General features: G+C 41.5%; 1 protein-coding gene across 1 annotated transcript; it reads right to left on the reverse strand.

Moving 5' to 3' along the window:
* Positions 1–423: 423 nt before the first annotated feature.
* Positions 424–2,826, reverse strand: LOC150036545 (uncharacterized). Its single transcript, XM_090313160.1, has 4 exons — positions 2,689–2,826; positions 2,131–2,482; positions 1,369–1,658; positions 424–675 (listed from the first exon to the last, which is right to left on the reverse strand). Exons 1-4 carry the CDS (start codon positions 2,824–2,826, stop codon positions 424–426), a joined length of 1,032 nt encoding a protein of 343 aa, XP_090169286.1.
* Between the last annotated feature and the right edge of the window lie 12,085 nt (positions 2,827–14,911).

Raw genomic sequence — 14,911 nt, forward strand, 5'->3', positions numbered from 1 at the left:
GGCATCATGTCTTAGCTTCTTCTTCTGTTGGTATGTATAATCATCCAGTAGTTGACCGCAAACTATGAAGTTTACTATGTTCGCATACAAGGGAACGTCAATGTCTACTGCCATCAGCAGCTCATCGGGGAATCTTTCCTCAATATCTTTTTCTGTCCCTTGAATCTTGCAGTTTTCCAGTCTTGACAAATGATCTGCAACTTGGTTCTCGGTACCCTTCCGGTCTTTGATTTCTAGGTCGAACTCTTGCAGGAGAAACACCCACCGTATCAGCCTCGATTTTGCATCCTTCTTCATCATTAAATACTTAATCAGAGAGTGATCTGTATACACCACCACGTTCGTTCCGATTAAGTACTGTCGAAACTTCTCCAGTGCAAATACCACTGCGAGAATTTCCTTTTTTGTGGTCTTTTAGTTCACCTACACGTCGTTCAATGTTTTGCTCACATAATAAATAAGATGCAACACCTTATCCTTGTGCTGACTCAAAACTGCACCCACAACATATCCCCTGGCATCGCACATCAGGGCGAATGGTTCCGTCCAATCGGGCGCAATCAAAATGGGTACAGAGATGAGTGCATCTTTCAATGTGTTAAATGCTTTGGTGCAGGCGTCATCAAAATTATACTCGCGGTCAGCTTCAAGAAGTGCACTTAGGGGTCTTGCGATCTGGGAGAAGTTTCGAATAAATCTTCTATAAAACCCCACGTGTCCTAGAAAACTCCTAAGTGTTTTTACGTTCACAGGTGGGGTTAATTTGGAAATTGTGTCGATTTTTGCCTGGTCAACTTCTAATCCTGCCTTGGAGATTTTGTGACCCAGAACTATTCCTTCTTCCACCATAAAGTGGCATTTTTCCCAGTTCAAAACAAGATTTGTTGCCACGCATCTCTTCAAAACTTTTTCAAGCTTAGACAAACAGGAGTCATAATTACTGCCGAAGACTGAGAAATCATCCATGAATACCTCGACTGACTCCTCCAAGTAATCTGAGAATATTGCCATCATGCATCGTTGAAAAGTTCTTGGTGCATTACAGAGTCCAAATGGCATGCATCGGAATGCAAACGTACCAAATGGGCACGTGAAGATTGTCTTGTCTTGATCCTCCGACACAATTTCTATTTGGTTATACCCTGAATAGTCATCAAGAAAGCAGAAAAATTCATTCCTCGCAAGTCTGTCTAACATCTGATCAATGAACAGGAGTGGAAAGTGGTCCTTTTTAGTGGCCAAATTCAGCTTGCGATAATCCATGCAGATTCTCCACCCCGTAGTTGTCCTTATGGGAACCAATTCATTCTTGTCATAAGTGATCACTGTCATCCCCCCTTTCTTCGGAACACATTGCATTGGGCTCACCCAACTACTATCAGATATCAGGTAGATGACACCCGCGTCCAGCCACTTTACTACTTCCTTCATTACAACCTCCTTCATGGCAGGGTTCAAGCGGCGTTGCCTTTCTATTGATCCATTCTTTCCTTCTTCCAGGCGGATCTTGTGCATACAATACAAGGGTCTAATTCCTCGAATGTCTGCCAAGGTCCATCCTAATGCTTTTGCATTATCTCTTAGGATCTGTATGAGAGCATCTTCTTTCTCCTTACTTAGTGATGCAGAAATGATAACCGGTAACGAGTCGTTACTTCCTACATAAGCATACTTTAGGTGTACTGACAACGGCTTTAACTCTAACATAAGTGGCTCTTCTAAAGATGGCTTAATGCGCTGTCATGTCCATTCAGATAACTTGAGCGGTTCAAAATTAGATTCAGTATGAATTGCGGCGCAGTCTTCCTCCAACATTGTGCCAACTTCAAAATCCTCCTCCTTCATTTCCTTCAGGGGTTCGTGCCACTGTTCTCTCTATAGCTCTTCGATATATTGGCAGTTCTCTATATCTCCTAGGTACTTCAACGCATTGAGTACATTGAATTTTACTTCTTGATCATCGACCCAGATGGTCAACTCTTCTTTCTGCACATCGATTAAGCTCGCCCTGTGGCAAGAAATGGGCGTCCCAGGATGATGGGAATTTCTCTATCGGCCTTCTAATCCAATATACAAAGTCTACTGGGAAGATAAACTTGTCCATTTGCACGAGAACATCTTCTATCTTGCCCTCAGGAAGCTTTATCGATCTATCAGCTAGCTGTAATGTGATCGTGGTTGGCCTAGCTTCGCCGATGTCCAGCTTCTTAAAAATTGACAAGGGCATCAAAATTATGCTTGCCCTTAAATCATACAGTGCGTTCCCGACCATCTTCCCTCCTATGGTGCAGGGCAATGTAAAAGTACCAGGGTCCTTCATTTTAGTAGGGAGAGTATTTTGAAACAGAGCGCTACATTCATATGTTAGTGCAACTGTTTCATTTTCCCCAATCTTTCTCTTGTTGGCGAGAATATCCTTAAGAAATTTCACATAACTCGGCATTTGCTCTAATACTTCTATTAAGGGAATATTAATGTGTAGCTGTCGAAGAACGTCCAGAAACCTCTAAAATTGCTTGATATCATCTTTCTTTTCACCCTGGACGGGAAAGGTGGAGGATCCCGCCGTGTTTCTTGTTCACTTTGCTGCTTGGTGAGGTCTTGTGCTTGCTGTGTGTCATTGGTTAGAGGTTGCGTTGATTGAGAATTCAAGTCTTGAGAAGCTTAATCTTTTGTAGATGATCTTACTTCTGAACTGGGGCTGCTTCCGTTATTCAGTAATTGGTCATCATTAACACTTAAATCTGCTGGTGTTGTTACCGCATCTGGTACCTTCGGTATAATGGGGCTGTCATTCTGCCACTCCGCAATGTCACTGCATGACATTGTTCTTTACCTCTTGGCCCCGATGCTCTTGAACTTCCATGCTGCGTACCAGGCATTTTCTTCTTTAATTCCCTCGTAAGCTGATCTATCTGATCTTCTAATTCTTTGAGAGAGTCAGCTTGCGATTGTCTCATTGCCTCACTCTTTTCAATATAATGTTTTAATGATGTCTCTAGGGACAAGGTACTGAAAGATGTATCATATGCAAACAGTTGGTCTCAGGGTGGCGTACCTTGAGAATTACTTGGGCTACAGTCTGGATTAGTGAAGACCGGAAGGTTGCCTCGATCCTCTTGATAACTAAATTGATAGAAACTATGGCCCTTATGATTGAGATTCTCATCCAAACCAAAAATTGGGTGACCCCCCCAAACCAGGGTTATGGTTGTTACCCCATGATTTATCATACATAGCATATACGGGTTGTTAATTCCCTAGGCAGACGTCTACCAGACGTACCTCTCTCCATTGAGTGCAATCCATTGCGGACTCATGAGTCACCGCCTTAACCTGCGTTGTTCCTTGAGAGAGAGTTCTATGCTGATTAGCCACCATCTGGAGGAACGAGGTCATTGTGGTCATTTGTTCGACCAATGTGCTCATTGTGTTCGTTGGCACATCGGCCCTTTCTACTCTTTCTTGCTCTTGACCTCTTATCTCAAGCTCGGTATCAATCCATTCGTCAGAATGTCACAAGATGCGATCCAATATGTTCTTCGCTTCCGTATATGACTTATTCATTAATCATCCTTCTGCGGAGGCATCGGCAACTACTTGCATTGATTGGTCGAGGCCATGGTAAAAAGTTTCCATCAAAATACTGTCAGGAATCCCGATATGCAGACAGTTCTTCACTAACTGCCGAAATCGCACCCAGGCGATGCTCAAGGTTTTATAACCCTTTTGTTCGAAATTCAAAACCTCCTTCCGCCTCCTTACGAAGGGAAGAATTTGTTCATGAACCTATCAACCAACTGCTCCCATCCATTAATTTCGTTTGGCTCTAATGCTTGGGCCCATCTCTTTGCTTCTTCCCGCAATGTGTACGGGAATAGGTATAGTTTAAGACTTTCTTGAGTTATTTCAGGCATGGAGAATGCGCTACACATGTCTACAAAATTTGTCAAATGTGCGTGTGGGTCTTCTCCCTGTAATCCACCGAATTGTCCCACATTCTGAATCAATTGAAGCATGATAGGTTTTATTTCAAAGCTTGCATTCCCCTCAACTACTGGTCTTGAAATTCCTGGTGAAAAATTATAGAAATCTGGCACCGTATAGAACCAAGTGTAATTCCACCACAAGTTTCTCGGTGTGATCCGAGGTCGAACACGGGAACTGGTTTAGGTTATTATGTTATGTTCATGATATATGCGATCAGGTTTTCAATCTTTAAAAATGTGTTTGTACAGGTATATAAATTGCGATAAAATAAAGTAAAGCAATAAAGATGCGATAATAAAATGAAGTACAATAAACCTAAGCTAGATGATACAAGATAACAGCGCCATGTACAAGATGTTGGGGTCAAGGCTGGCTATGAAAGTTGTGCAAAGACATAGAATGCGGCGGCATGTCTTATGAACAGAATAGAAAGAGAAAGACAAATAATATAAACAACACAAGTTCTCAGTTGCATTGAAGCTACAAATGTTGTTCCGCTCTTCTCTTGGCGTACACCTTTCAGTGATCGGCTGCGCTCCCACATGTCTGTGGTGAAACAGAGACTAACGTAATGAACGCAAGGTTGCTTCCATGTCTGGAAGTACTACTCACTTTAGTTAACGCATTCTTCTGACCTTCTCTCGATAGATTATAATGGCATCTTCACTTCTGCTCTCACAGGTAAAGATGTCGTCTAGCATGCCTTAGCTAAACGCATTTTTTATCTTTAACACAGATTAAGTACTTAGTTAATTCATATTGCTTACCAGGGAATTAAGAAGACATCATGAAGAAAGTGATTGACGGGTGAACGAAAATAGATAGAAAATGATAAATGAAAGCTATCGAAACAATTAATATCTCTATTAAGCATTTGATACATGGTGTGTGAATGAAAAGATAAAGGAAACATGAAATACAACGATGAAAAAGATAGAACATATACAAACAAGTGCCAATGTCTTGGCACTAATTCGATGGAGATCTGCTTGCCGGATAGGATGGAAATGATGGTAGGAAGTGCTTCTCTCTCAGGCTTGCTCCACCGGTAGCAGGGATCTTTACACCGAGCTTTCAATCAGGTGTTTGGAAGATTAGATCTAAGATTCACCTCTCGGCCTTATCTCGTCTTCTTCCCGGATTTCTTCACTTAAGCACTCAACTCAACCTTTTCTCTCAACAATTTTGCACACTTACCCCGTATCCTGTAGCATTCTTTTTTCACTGAAATCAATGGGATATTTATAGGTGCAGATCATTGACTCTGGCCTTGTGGTCCCCACTGATGGTTATGGTAATTCCGAAGATGGAGGGATATTATTCCTTCCGTTATGCAATCAGACCATCAATTCTACACAACCATTAGTTGTACACATGTCTCAAACCTCCGCTTTTGCATTGCTCAGCTGCATCTTTTGATCATGGATTCGCATGCGGTGTTGTTTTTATTACCGCATGCGGTTGAAACACAGCTTTGGACCGACTGTCGCATTGTGCGTCGTTGTGGTAATCGTCTCTTCATTGTTGACTAACGGGCGTAATATGATAGAGATGTGTTGATTAGTTTCTCGTGAGCCTTGAGCACAAACGGTGACTTGGTCTCCTACAAAACAGAGTAAAATTCGGCTTGTCTTCCATCTTTATGGTGTTAGTGGGTGTAATTGCAAACATTTATAATTATTGTAATACTAGGCTAATTTTCATACAATCGGTGCATATTCACTAACTTTTGGCCGCAATATCCAGATAAGGTAGCATAAATAACTTGTATTTCTACAAGTTATCAAAGTACACTCAGCTTTATCGGTGACAATCATTCGGCGCGTCAATCAGGAATTAAAGTTGTCCCATTTGTACAATCGGGAGAGAGAAGCCGCCTTTCACCATTGATGCCCTATAAATACCAAGTGCATTCTTCAGAAAATGGGTTAATCAGTTGACAAGTTAACCAGTTGCTTTTGTTCATAGATTTCTTTTCCATTTTACGGCGGAGCAAGAAAAGAGTGGTGGCGCCGAAGATCGCCTAGGGAAACTCGAGAGAAAACCTTGGGGCATAAGAGCAGAGAGCGGGCCGACTCTCGGAGAGTGAGAATATCTTGAGAGCACGAGTAGAAATAATGTAAACGTTTGGCAGCAAGAAATTGCTACCAGGCTCTTTAATATACTTGCATTGTTATTTTGTACTTCATCTTCATATCTATTCAATGGAAGTTCTATTTCTACATCTGCTCACTCTCTTAATACGCATTAGTAGCTAAACTAGTTGAATGGGTTGAGAAGAACTAAGCTAACATAACCTAGGAAGTTTATTGCTTGCGATTGTTTTGTTTTATGTTGTGCAAAATACCCTTTAGAGTTACTCGAGAGAGAATCAAAAGAAAGAACCTAATGTCTCGAGAGAGCTAGGTTAGAATTTGGACTCGAAAGAGCCAGATTAGGCTTGCATAAACAAGAGATAGGGACTTAGAGATAAGCTTTGTTTGTCAACTTGCATCGCATGCATCCTAGGAATGGGAATGATATTATGTGGTCGCTTATTCGTGTGAATGTCATGTTGTCATCGCATAAATAGTGATAGAGGTTTATGTGTAAACCCTGTAGACTTATCACATATTTATCGCATGCGTTCTAGCCTTAGAAGCCGTAGCATTCACACCGAGAGGTGGTTTACTATTGTATGCATGTTGCATGATCGCAAAGCATGAACGCATTCTAGGGAGTGTTAGCCGAAACTTTTCTCAACTCGTTCACCGCATATTCATCGTATTTCCCGTTACTAACTCTTTTCAAACTCTGCCGCATTCATTATTTATTTTTATCAATGCAAACAACAAACCCAATGATTTATTTATTTAACTAGTTACCGCAAGTCTTCATAAAAATCACCAACGCACCTATTTTCACAAGTCCCTGTGTTCGACCCTGGACTTACTAGGAAACTCAGAGGAATTTACACTTGAATTTCACTGGGGAAACTTGAGTGCACAATGCAATCCATCAACGCATATCATCCATATTTCCATTCAATAAAATAAGGCATCAAGTTTTTTGCGCCGTTGTCGGGGACTTCGGCAAAATAGTTGTTAACGGTAATTTTTGTGATTTCTTTGCAGAACTCTCAATCTCTCGCAAACTACAACTCGAAGATTGAGAGAACATTTCAAAGGAGACTAAGAGACCGCCAACAACAACCACAATCAGACAAAGAAGAGATGGTAGCCTGGAGCACAAGCCGTAGCCTGGAGGTAGAGTACAAATGATAATAATGTCATGGCGAATCTGATTCTATTGGCAAACGATCGCAATAGGCTCATTAGGGACTATGCATCGCCAAACCTCTATGATTTCTCTCCGGGAATCATGAGGCCTGTCCTCGATGGAAGTAGATTCGACATGAAACCGGTGATGCAGCAAATGATCCACACTATTGGTCAATTCAGAGGAAGGCGTGGCGAGGACCTGCACGCTCACCTTCGAAGTTTTATTGAAATCTGCAATATTTTGTGTTCCCAAACATCTCTGTTCAATGAAGACCAAAAGAATCCACTTTGTAAAACTTTGGCTGCAGTACGTTGCCCTCCAAAGTGCCCACCATATGGTGAGTCGTGACATTGTGATAATATGCATTGTTGAGCAGCATCTGGTACGCATAATCGAATGATTTGATCTGTATCTCTTTTATACAGATTCGGCTCATCCCAATAATAGTGTTTGCATTCATTCTTGAGCTTCTTTTGTTGATGATAGGTGTAATCTTTAGGGAATTGTTCACAAACCAAATAATGAACGATGTCCGAATACCAGGACAATTCCTCTACATGGAACAGCTGCTCATTCGGGAACATGGCACTCACCTTAGATTCACTGCGGTCAACCTCGGGATTTTTCAATCTGAACAAGTGGTCCACAACTTGATTCTCTGTCCCCTTCCGATCAATTATCTCGTTATCAAATTCTTGAAGGAGGTAGAACCCATCTGATTAACCTTGACTTTGCGTCCTTTTTTGTCATTAAATATTTGATTGCCGAGTGATCAGTGTGAATGAATACCTTGGTTCCCAACAGATATGCCCTGAATTTCTCCAATGCAAAAATTACAGCCAGGAGTTCTTTCTCAGTGGTGGTATAATTTATTTGAGCAGGGTTTAGAGTTTTACTCGCATATGCGATGGGGTGAAAAATAGTTTTTTTTCTTTTGTGCTAATGCAACCCCCATCGCATACCCGCTTGCATCGCACATGATTTCAAACAACATTGTCCAATCCGGCGCAATTAGTACAGGCGCGGTAATCAGCGCATCTTTTAATACTCTGAATGCGTTGAGGCAATTATTGTCATACTCAAATTTCCTGTCCGCCTCTAACAACGCACTCAGTGGTCATGCAATCTTAGAAAAGTCCTTGACAAATTGTCTATAGAATCCAGCATGCCCCAAGAAGCTTCGCACAGCCTTCACGCTGGTTGGAGGTGGGAGTTTTTAAATTGCTTCAATTTTTGCTTTGTCCACCTCCGACCCTTCCCGGGAGACCTTGTGTCCCAACACTATACCCTCTTTTACCATGAAGTCACATTTTTCCCAGTTGAGCACCAGGTTTGTCTCTTCACATCTCTTCAGAATTTTCTCCAAATTGGCTAGGCAGACTTCATAAGTGTTCCCATATACGGAAAAGTCATCCATAAATATTTCCATTGAGTCCTCGAGATAATCTGAAAAGATCGCCATCATGCACCTTTGGAACGTGCTCGGCGCATTGCAGAGGCTAAACGGAATGCGGCGAAAAGCAAATGTCCCATATGGGCAGGTGAATGTGGTCTTGTCTTAGTCTTCAGGAGCTATCATGATTTGATTGTACCCGACATATCCATCCAAGAAGCAATAAAAATCATTCCATGCTAATCTATCTAGCATTTGATCGATGAATGGCAGAGGGAAGTAATCTTTCTTTGTGGCCGCATTCAATTTGCGGTAGTCCATACATATGCGCCATCCAGTGATGGTTCTTTGCAATATTAATTCATTGTTCTCATTTGGGACTATCGTCATTCCACCCTTCTTCGACACACATTGCCGGGGCTAACCCACGTGCTATCAACTATTGGATAGATAATGCCCACATCTAGCCATTTGATGATCTCCTTCTTGACGACCTCCTTTATCGCAGGGTTAAGTCTGCGTTGATGTTCAATAGTTGCTTTGTGGTCATCCTCAAGACGAATGTGGTGCATGCAGTACGCAGGGCTAATTCCTCTTATGTCAGCAAGCGTCTAGCCAATTGCTCGCACATATTTCTTGAGAATGCTCATCAACGCATTCTCTTGATCTGCAATGAGCGTAGAGGAAATTATCATTGGCAGCTTCTTATTCTGCCCAGAAATGCGTACTTCAAATGAGTTGGTAGGGTCTCTAGTTCAAGTGTTGATGGTTCCACCAGGGAAGGTTGCGCTATTTTTCTTTCTTCTTTGGCTCTTCTTCTTGTGTTGTGATCATTTCTTCTTCTTTGTTTGTTTTTTCTACGATCGCATTGTATGCAGCTACGGATGCGTTGGCATCCTCTTCTTCACACTCTTCATCAGACTTTTCTTCTTCAATCAAATTCAGGTCATCATCGGAATCTTGCAGGTCTTCTTCATCCGGGAATTTCATGGCACGAATTATATTAAATTTGAGCTTTTGTTCGTTTATGCTCAAAGTGATTTCTCCCTTATCCACATCAATTTGAGCACGACCCTTTTATAGAAAAGGTCGCCCCAAAATGATGGGTACATCTTTGTCGGCCTCATAATCTAGGATGACGAAGTCGGCTGGCAAAATAAATTTATCAATCGTGATCAACACATCCTTCACCTTACCTTCTGGATGAACTAGAGATCTGTAAGCCAATTAGAGAGTCACTGATGTGGGCCCAAGTTGCCCTACATTTAATTGTCTAAAGATTGACAGCGTCATCAAATTTATGTTGGCCCCCAAGTCACACAGGGCTTGCCCAATATAGAGTCCTCCTATGGAGCAAGGAATAGTGAAGCTCCTAGGATCGCTCATCTTTGGTGGGATAATAGATTTGGAACTTTGTGTTAATGCCACCATGGCAAATTTTCTAGCACCTCTCTTCTTAGTTACCATGTCCTTCAGAAACTTGGCATAGGTAGGCATTTCTTCAATCGCTTCACTGAAAGGAATGTCAACATGTAATTACTTTAACATAGATAAGAAGCATTAATACTATACCTTTTCGTTTTTCTTCTTCCTTAGTCTCTGTGGGAAGGGTGGTAACTGAAACTTCACGGTTCCCATTTCATATGACTTTGAGGTCGATGCAACCTCAGGTTCCACTGCTTCATTTTCTCTTCCTTCTTCTTGCGTTACCGCAATCTCGAGCTCAGTTGTGATAGAAGTTGTTCTACCCTAATCCTTCTTTTCTCCTTCCACAATCTTTCCACTGCATAATGTTACAACCTAACATTACTCCTTGCCTGATCCCCCTGGGTTGCGTGGAAGTTTGGTAGAACTTGGCAACGCCCCTTGCGGTCTACTTTTCAGCTCACTCGCAATCTGGCCCATTTGTATCGAGGTTGCAGATGGACGTAGCCTGACTTTGAAGCACTGTCTCATTTTTCTCTATATATTGTTTCAATAGGCTCTCTAGAGAAGAGGATTGCGGTGGTTGTTGTGAGCTACTTACTTGGTTGCTCTGTTGACCGTTGTTGCGTTGGAAGAATTCTGGTGGCCCTTCTTTTTGCGCCACAGATTGAAAACTTTGTTGTTGATTCTTCTATACAACTAGACAAAATTGGGGTGGTTTCTCCACCCGGGGTTGTAAGTGTTTAAAAGAGGATTATTCTTTACAAAATATACAGACTGTGGGTTTTGAGGGCAATCTTCCATCGCATGCCCATCACCGCAAGTCGCACATCTTGCGGTGTTTTGACTTATTGCGTTAATTTGCCCACCTTGCGCTGTTGGGCTGCTGATCGCCATTCCTTGAATCAAATTCATCATTGCGGTCATTTGGTTTTGTAATGAAAAAATGGCACCGTTATTTGCGTCAAAATCTTTGAGTCTTAATCTCTGGTCACTCTCCCTCCAGTCTTCATGGTTCTTGAAGATGCGGTCCAGGATATTCTTGCCTCATCGTAAGTTTTATTAAGCAAACCACCAGCGGCTGCCACATTGGCAGCGATCTGCGAAGCGGGATTCAAATCGTGATAAAAAAATTCCATTTGAATACAGTCTGGTAGCCCATTATGTGGACAATCTCGGACCAACCTTTTAAACCTTGCCCAGGCATCGCTGAGCGATTCGTCCATATCTTGTTCAAAATTTGTAATAAGCTTCCTTCGTCTTGCGTTCTCGGTATACTTTTTCATGAATTTCACCACTACCTGCTCCTAAGAAGTAATCTCTCCTGGTTCGAACGAATAAGCCCATTTCCTAGCCTGATCACAGAAAGGAAATGGGAACAACGTTAGTCGAACTTCTTCAACAGAGATGTTCAGGAACACAAAAGTATTGCAGATTTCAATAAAACTTCGGAGGTGAGCGTGCAGGTCCTCGCCACGCCTTCCTCCAAATTGACCTGCAGTCTAGATCATCTGTAGCATCACCAGTTTCATCTCGAATCTACTTCTGTCAAGGGCAGGCCTCATGATTCCCAGAGAGAAATCATAGAGGTTGGTGATGCATAGTCCCTAATGGGCCTATTGCGATCGTTTGCCAACAGAATCGGATTCGCCATGACATTATTATCATTTGATGCTCTACCTCTAGGCTACTCTGCCATCTCTTCTTGGTCTAATTGTGGTTGCTGTTGGTGGTCTCTTAGTCTCCTTCGAAATATTCTCTCAATCTCTGGGACGTAGTTCGCCAGAGATTGAGAGTTCTACAAAGAAATCACAAAAATTACCGTTAACAACTATTTTGCCGAAGTCCCCGGCAATGGCGCAAAAAACTTGATGCCTTATTTTATTGAATGGAAATATGCATAATATGCATTGATGGATTGCATTGTGCACTCAAGTTTTCCCAGCGGAATTCAAGTGTAAATTCCTTTGAGTTTCCTGGTAAGTCCAGGTTCGAACACAGGGACTTGTGAAAATAGTTGCGTTGGTGATTTTTATGAAGACGTGCGGTAACCAGTTAAATAAATAAATCATTGGGTTTGTTGTTTGCGTTGATAAAAATAAATAACAAATGCGGCGAAGTTTAAAAAGAGTTGGTACCGGAAATACGATGAATATGCGGTGAACGGGTTGAGAAAAGTTTCGGTAACACTCCCTAGAATGCATTCATGCTTTACGATCATGCAACATACATACAATACTAAACCACCGCTCGGCGTGAATGCTACGGCTTCTAAGGCTAGAACGCATGCGATAAATATGCGATACTATAGGGTTTACACATAAATTTCTATCTCTATTTATGCGATGACAACATGACATTTACACGAATATGCAACCACATAATATCATTCCCATTCCTAGGATGCATGCGATGCAAGTTGACAAACAGAGCTTATCTCTAAGTCCGTATCTCTTGTTTATGCAAGCCTAATCTGGCTCTTTCGAGTCCAGATTCTAACCTAGCTCTCTCGAGACATTAGGTTCTTTCTTTAGATTCTCTCTCGAGTAACTCTAAAGGGTATTTTCAACAGCATAAAACAAAACAATCGCAAGCAATGAACTTCTTAGTTCATGTTAGCTTAGTTCTTCTCAACCCATTCAACTAGTTTAGCTACTCATGCGTATTAAGAGTGTGAGCAGATGTAGAAATAGAACTTTCATGGAATAGATATGAAGATGAAGTACAAAATAACAATGCAAGTATATTAAAGAGCCTGGTAGCAATTTCTTGTTGCCAGGCGTTTACACTGTTTCTACTCGTGCTCTCAAGCTATTCTCGCTCTCGCGAGAGTCGGCCCACTCTCTGCTCTTACGCCCCAATATTCCCTCTCGTGTTGCCCTGGGCGATCTTCGGCGCCACCACTCTTCTCTTGCTCCACCGTAAAATGGAAAAGAAAACTATGAACAGAAGCAACTGGTTAACTTGTCAACTGATCAACCCCTTTTCTGAAGAATGCACTCGGTATTTATAGGGCATCAATGGTGAAAGGCGGCTTCTCTCTCCCGGTTGTACAGATGGGACAGCTTTAATTCCTGATTGACGCGCCAAATGATTGTCACTGATAAAGCTGAGTGTACTTTGTGACCATTATCGGCTGTCAACTTAATTTGGATCCGACTGTCGTCAACTTTCTATACCATCGCTCTTAATTATCCTTTCACCCGAATGCGCCCACCATGTTACGCTGACCAAGTTGTAGTGATCCCTCTCGGGTGAATGTTTGCAAGCACGATCAACGCAAAGTCTTGCGATAAAGTTGCGCTCGACTGATAATTTCCTATGATCGCAATCTTAAATTGCGTTAACACATATTCTGCACAAAAATACAAAAATCAATAGCTCTAATGTGCTGAACGCATGCGACCGCAATATTATAGAATTTATGCTTAATGGACGCAATTTAACATATTCTATCAATGCAATCCAACATTGTTTAATAACTCAACTTCGGGAATCGGAAGAATTCTTTACTCGGAGACTCACCTCTCGGCCTTGTCTCGTAGTTCTCCTAGATTTACTCTGTACAGTCTCTTCAGACCAGCCTCTCTCTTTTCAGTATATCTCTGTATGCATATATCCCTAGTATCTGTATCTGTGTATATATATACGAATTTGAGGAAGCTATTTATAGGCGAGACCTTAGCTCTTTGAATTTATGGTCCCCACTGTGTAATTATGGTAGTTCCTGAAATGGCGGAATGGAAAATTCCTTTCTGTTTCACGATCAATCCGTCAGAATTGCACAATTAAAAGCTGTACACTTGTTAGAATCGTCCGCGAATGCTTGCTCTTCACATCTTCGATCTATCTCCGCATATGGTGTTGTTTTTTATTACCGCATGCGGTTGAAATGCGTTGATCGCTAAAGCTCTTGATTGATTGTCGCATGCGTTGTCATTGCGTTGATCATCTCTTCGTTCTTGATTGATGGGCGCATGCGATGTAGATGCATTGTAAATTTTGTCTTCGAGCCATTAACGCATGCGGTGACCTATTTCCTGCAAAACAGATTATGAAACATTCTATTTCACCATCGTAATGGTGTTAGTGGGTGTGTTTACGACATTTCATAATTTTCGTATTTCTTAGCCAATTTTTATACTATCAACGCAACTTTCATTTCTTTTTGCCTCAATATCTAAATAAAACAGTATAAATAACTTGTGTTTCTACAAGTTATCACACCCCCAAATTTAGATATATGCTTGTCCTCAAGCATATCTTCTACTAAGGCAATTTCGCTCAATTCCTATCCTAATTTTGTATCAATTGGTTGCTCTGCATGCTCCACCTCTACAACATTACTTAACAACGCAATTTCCTTCTATTCTTTAATAATTCATCAAAATCCTCTACTTTATTCTTTTATACAACAAACCTCTACTAAAAAATTCCCTTCTTATTTTGAGAAGAATGTTTACCTCTTCTTGCAAAAACAACTAGGTGCATCTTTATGCGGTGGTCTGGTTTGCGTCATTTTATTAGAGACTGTTGATCATGGTTACACCCTTCGTTTTGGCTTGCTCCCACAGGTATCATGCGAGCATCCAACTACGGTTGTGTGTTAATCTCAACTTCAACTCTTGATTTTCAGCTAAGCTTTACTTTTGCTGGTCAAAGGAGTTGTCTCATGTATTCTTATTTTTCTCTATTTTTCTCTCTCTTTTCATATTGCGTCGATATTGGAAACCTACCTTCGTTCTGACTTGCTCCCATGGGTGACATGCGAACATCCAACTACGAGCAGATTCCTTTCACAACTTAACTATTATTAGGTTGGGATAGGTTAGGATTTTCCCT

This window comes from Benincasa hispida, chromosome 4, assembly GCF_027475165.1.
Source record: "Benincasa hispida cultivar pf3 chromosome 4, pf3_genome.v1.1, whole genome shotgun sequence".
In the NCBI taxonomy this organism is placed as follows: domain Eukaryota; kingdom Viridiplantae; phylum Streptophyta; class Magnoliopsida; order Cucurbitales; family Cucurbitaceae; genus Benincasa; species Benincasa hispida.

Coding starts and splice junctions, on each gene's coding strand:
- LOC150036545 (XM_090313160.1), bottom strand. CDS start 2,826: ATGTCATGCAGTGACATTGCGGAGTGGCAGAATGACAGCCCCATTATA. Junction 2,483..2,688: donor GAAGCAGCCCCAGTTCAGAA/GTAAGATCATCT, acceptor GTTCTTCGACAG/CTACACATTAATATTCCCTT. Junction 676..1,368: donor TGATATCTGATAGTAGTTGG/GTGAGCCCAATG, acceptor AACTTCTCCCAG/ATCGCAAGACCCCTAAGTGC.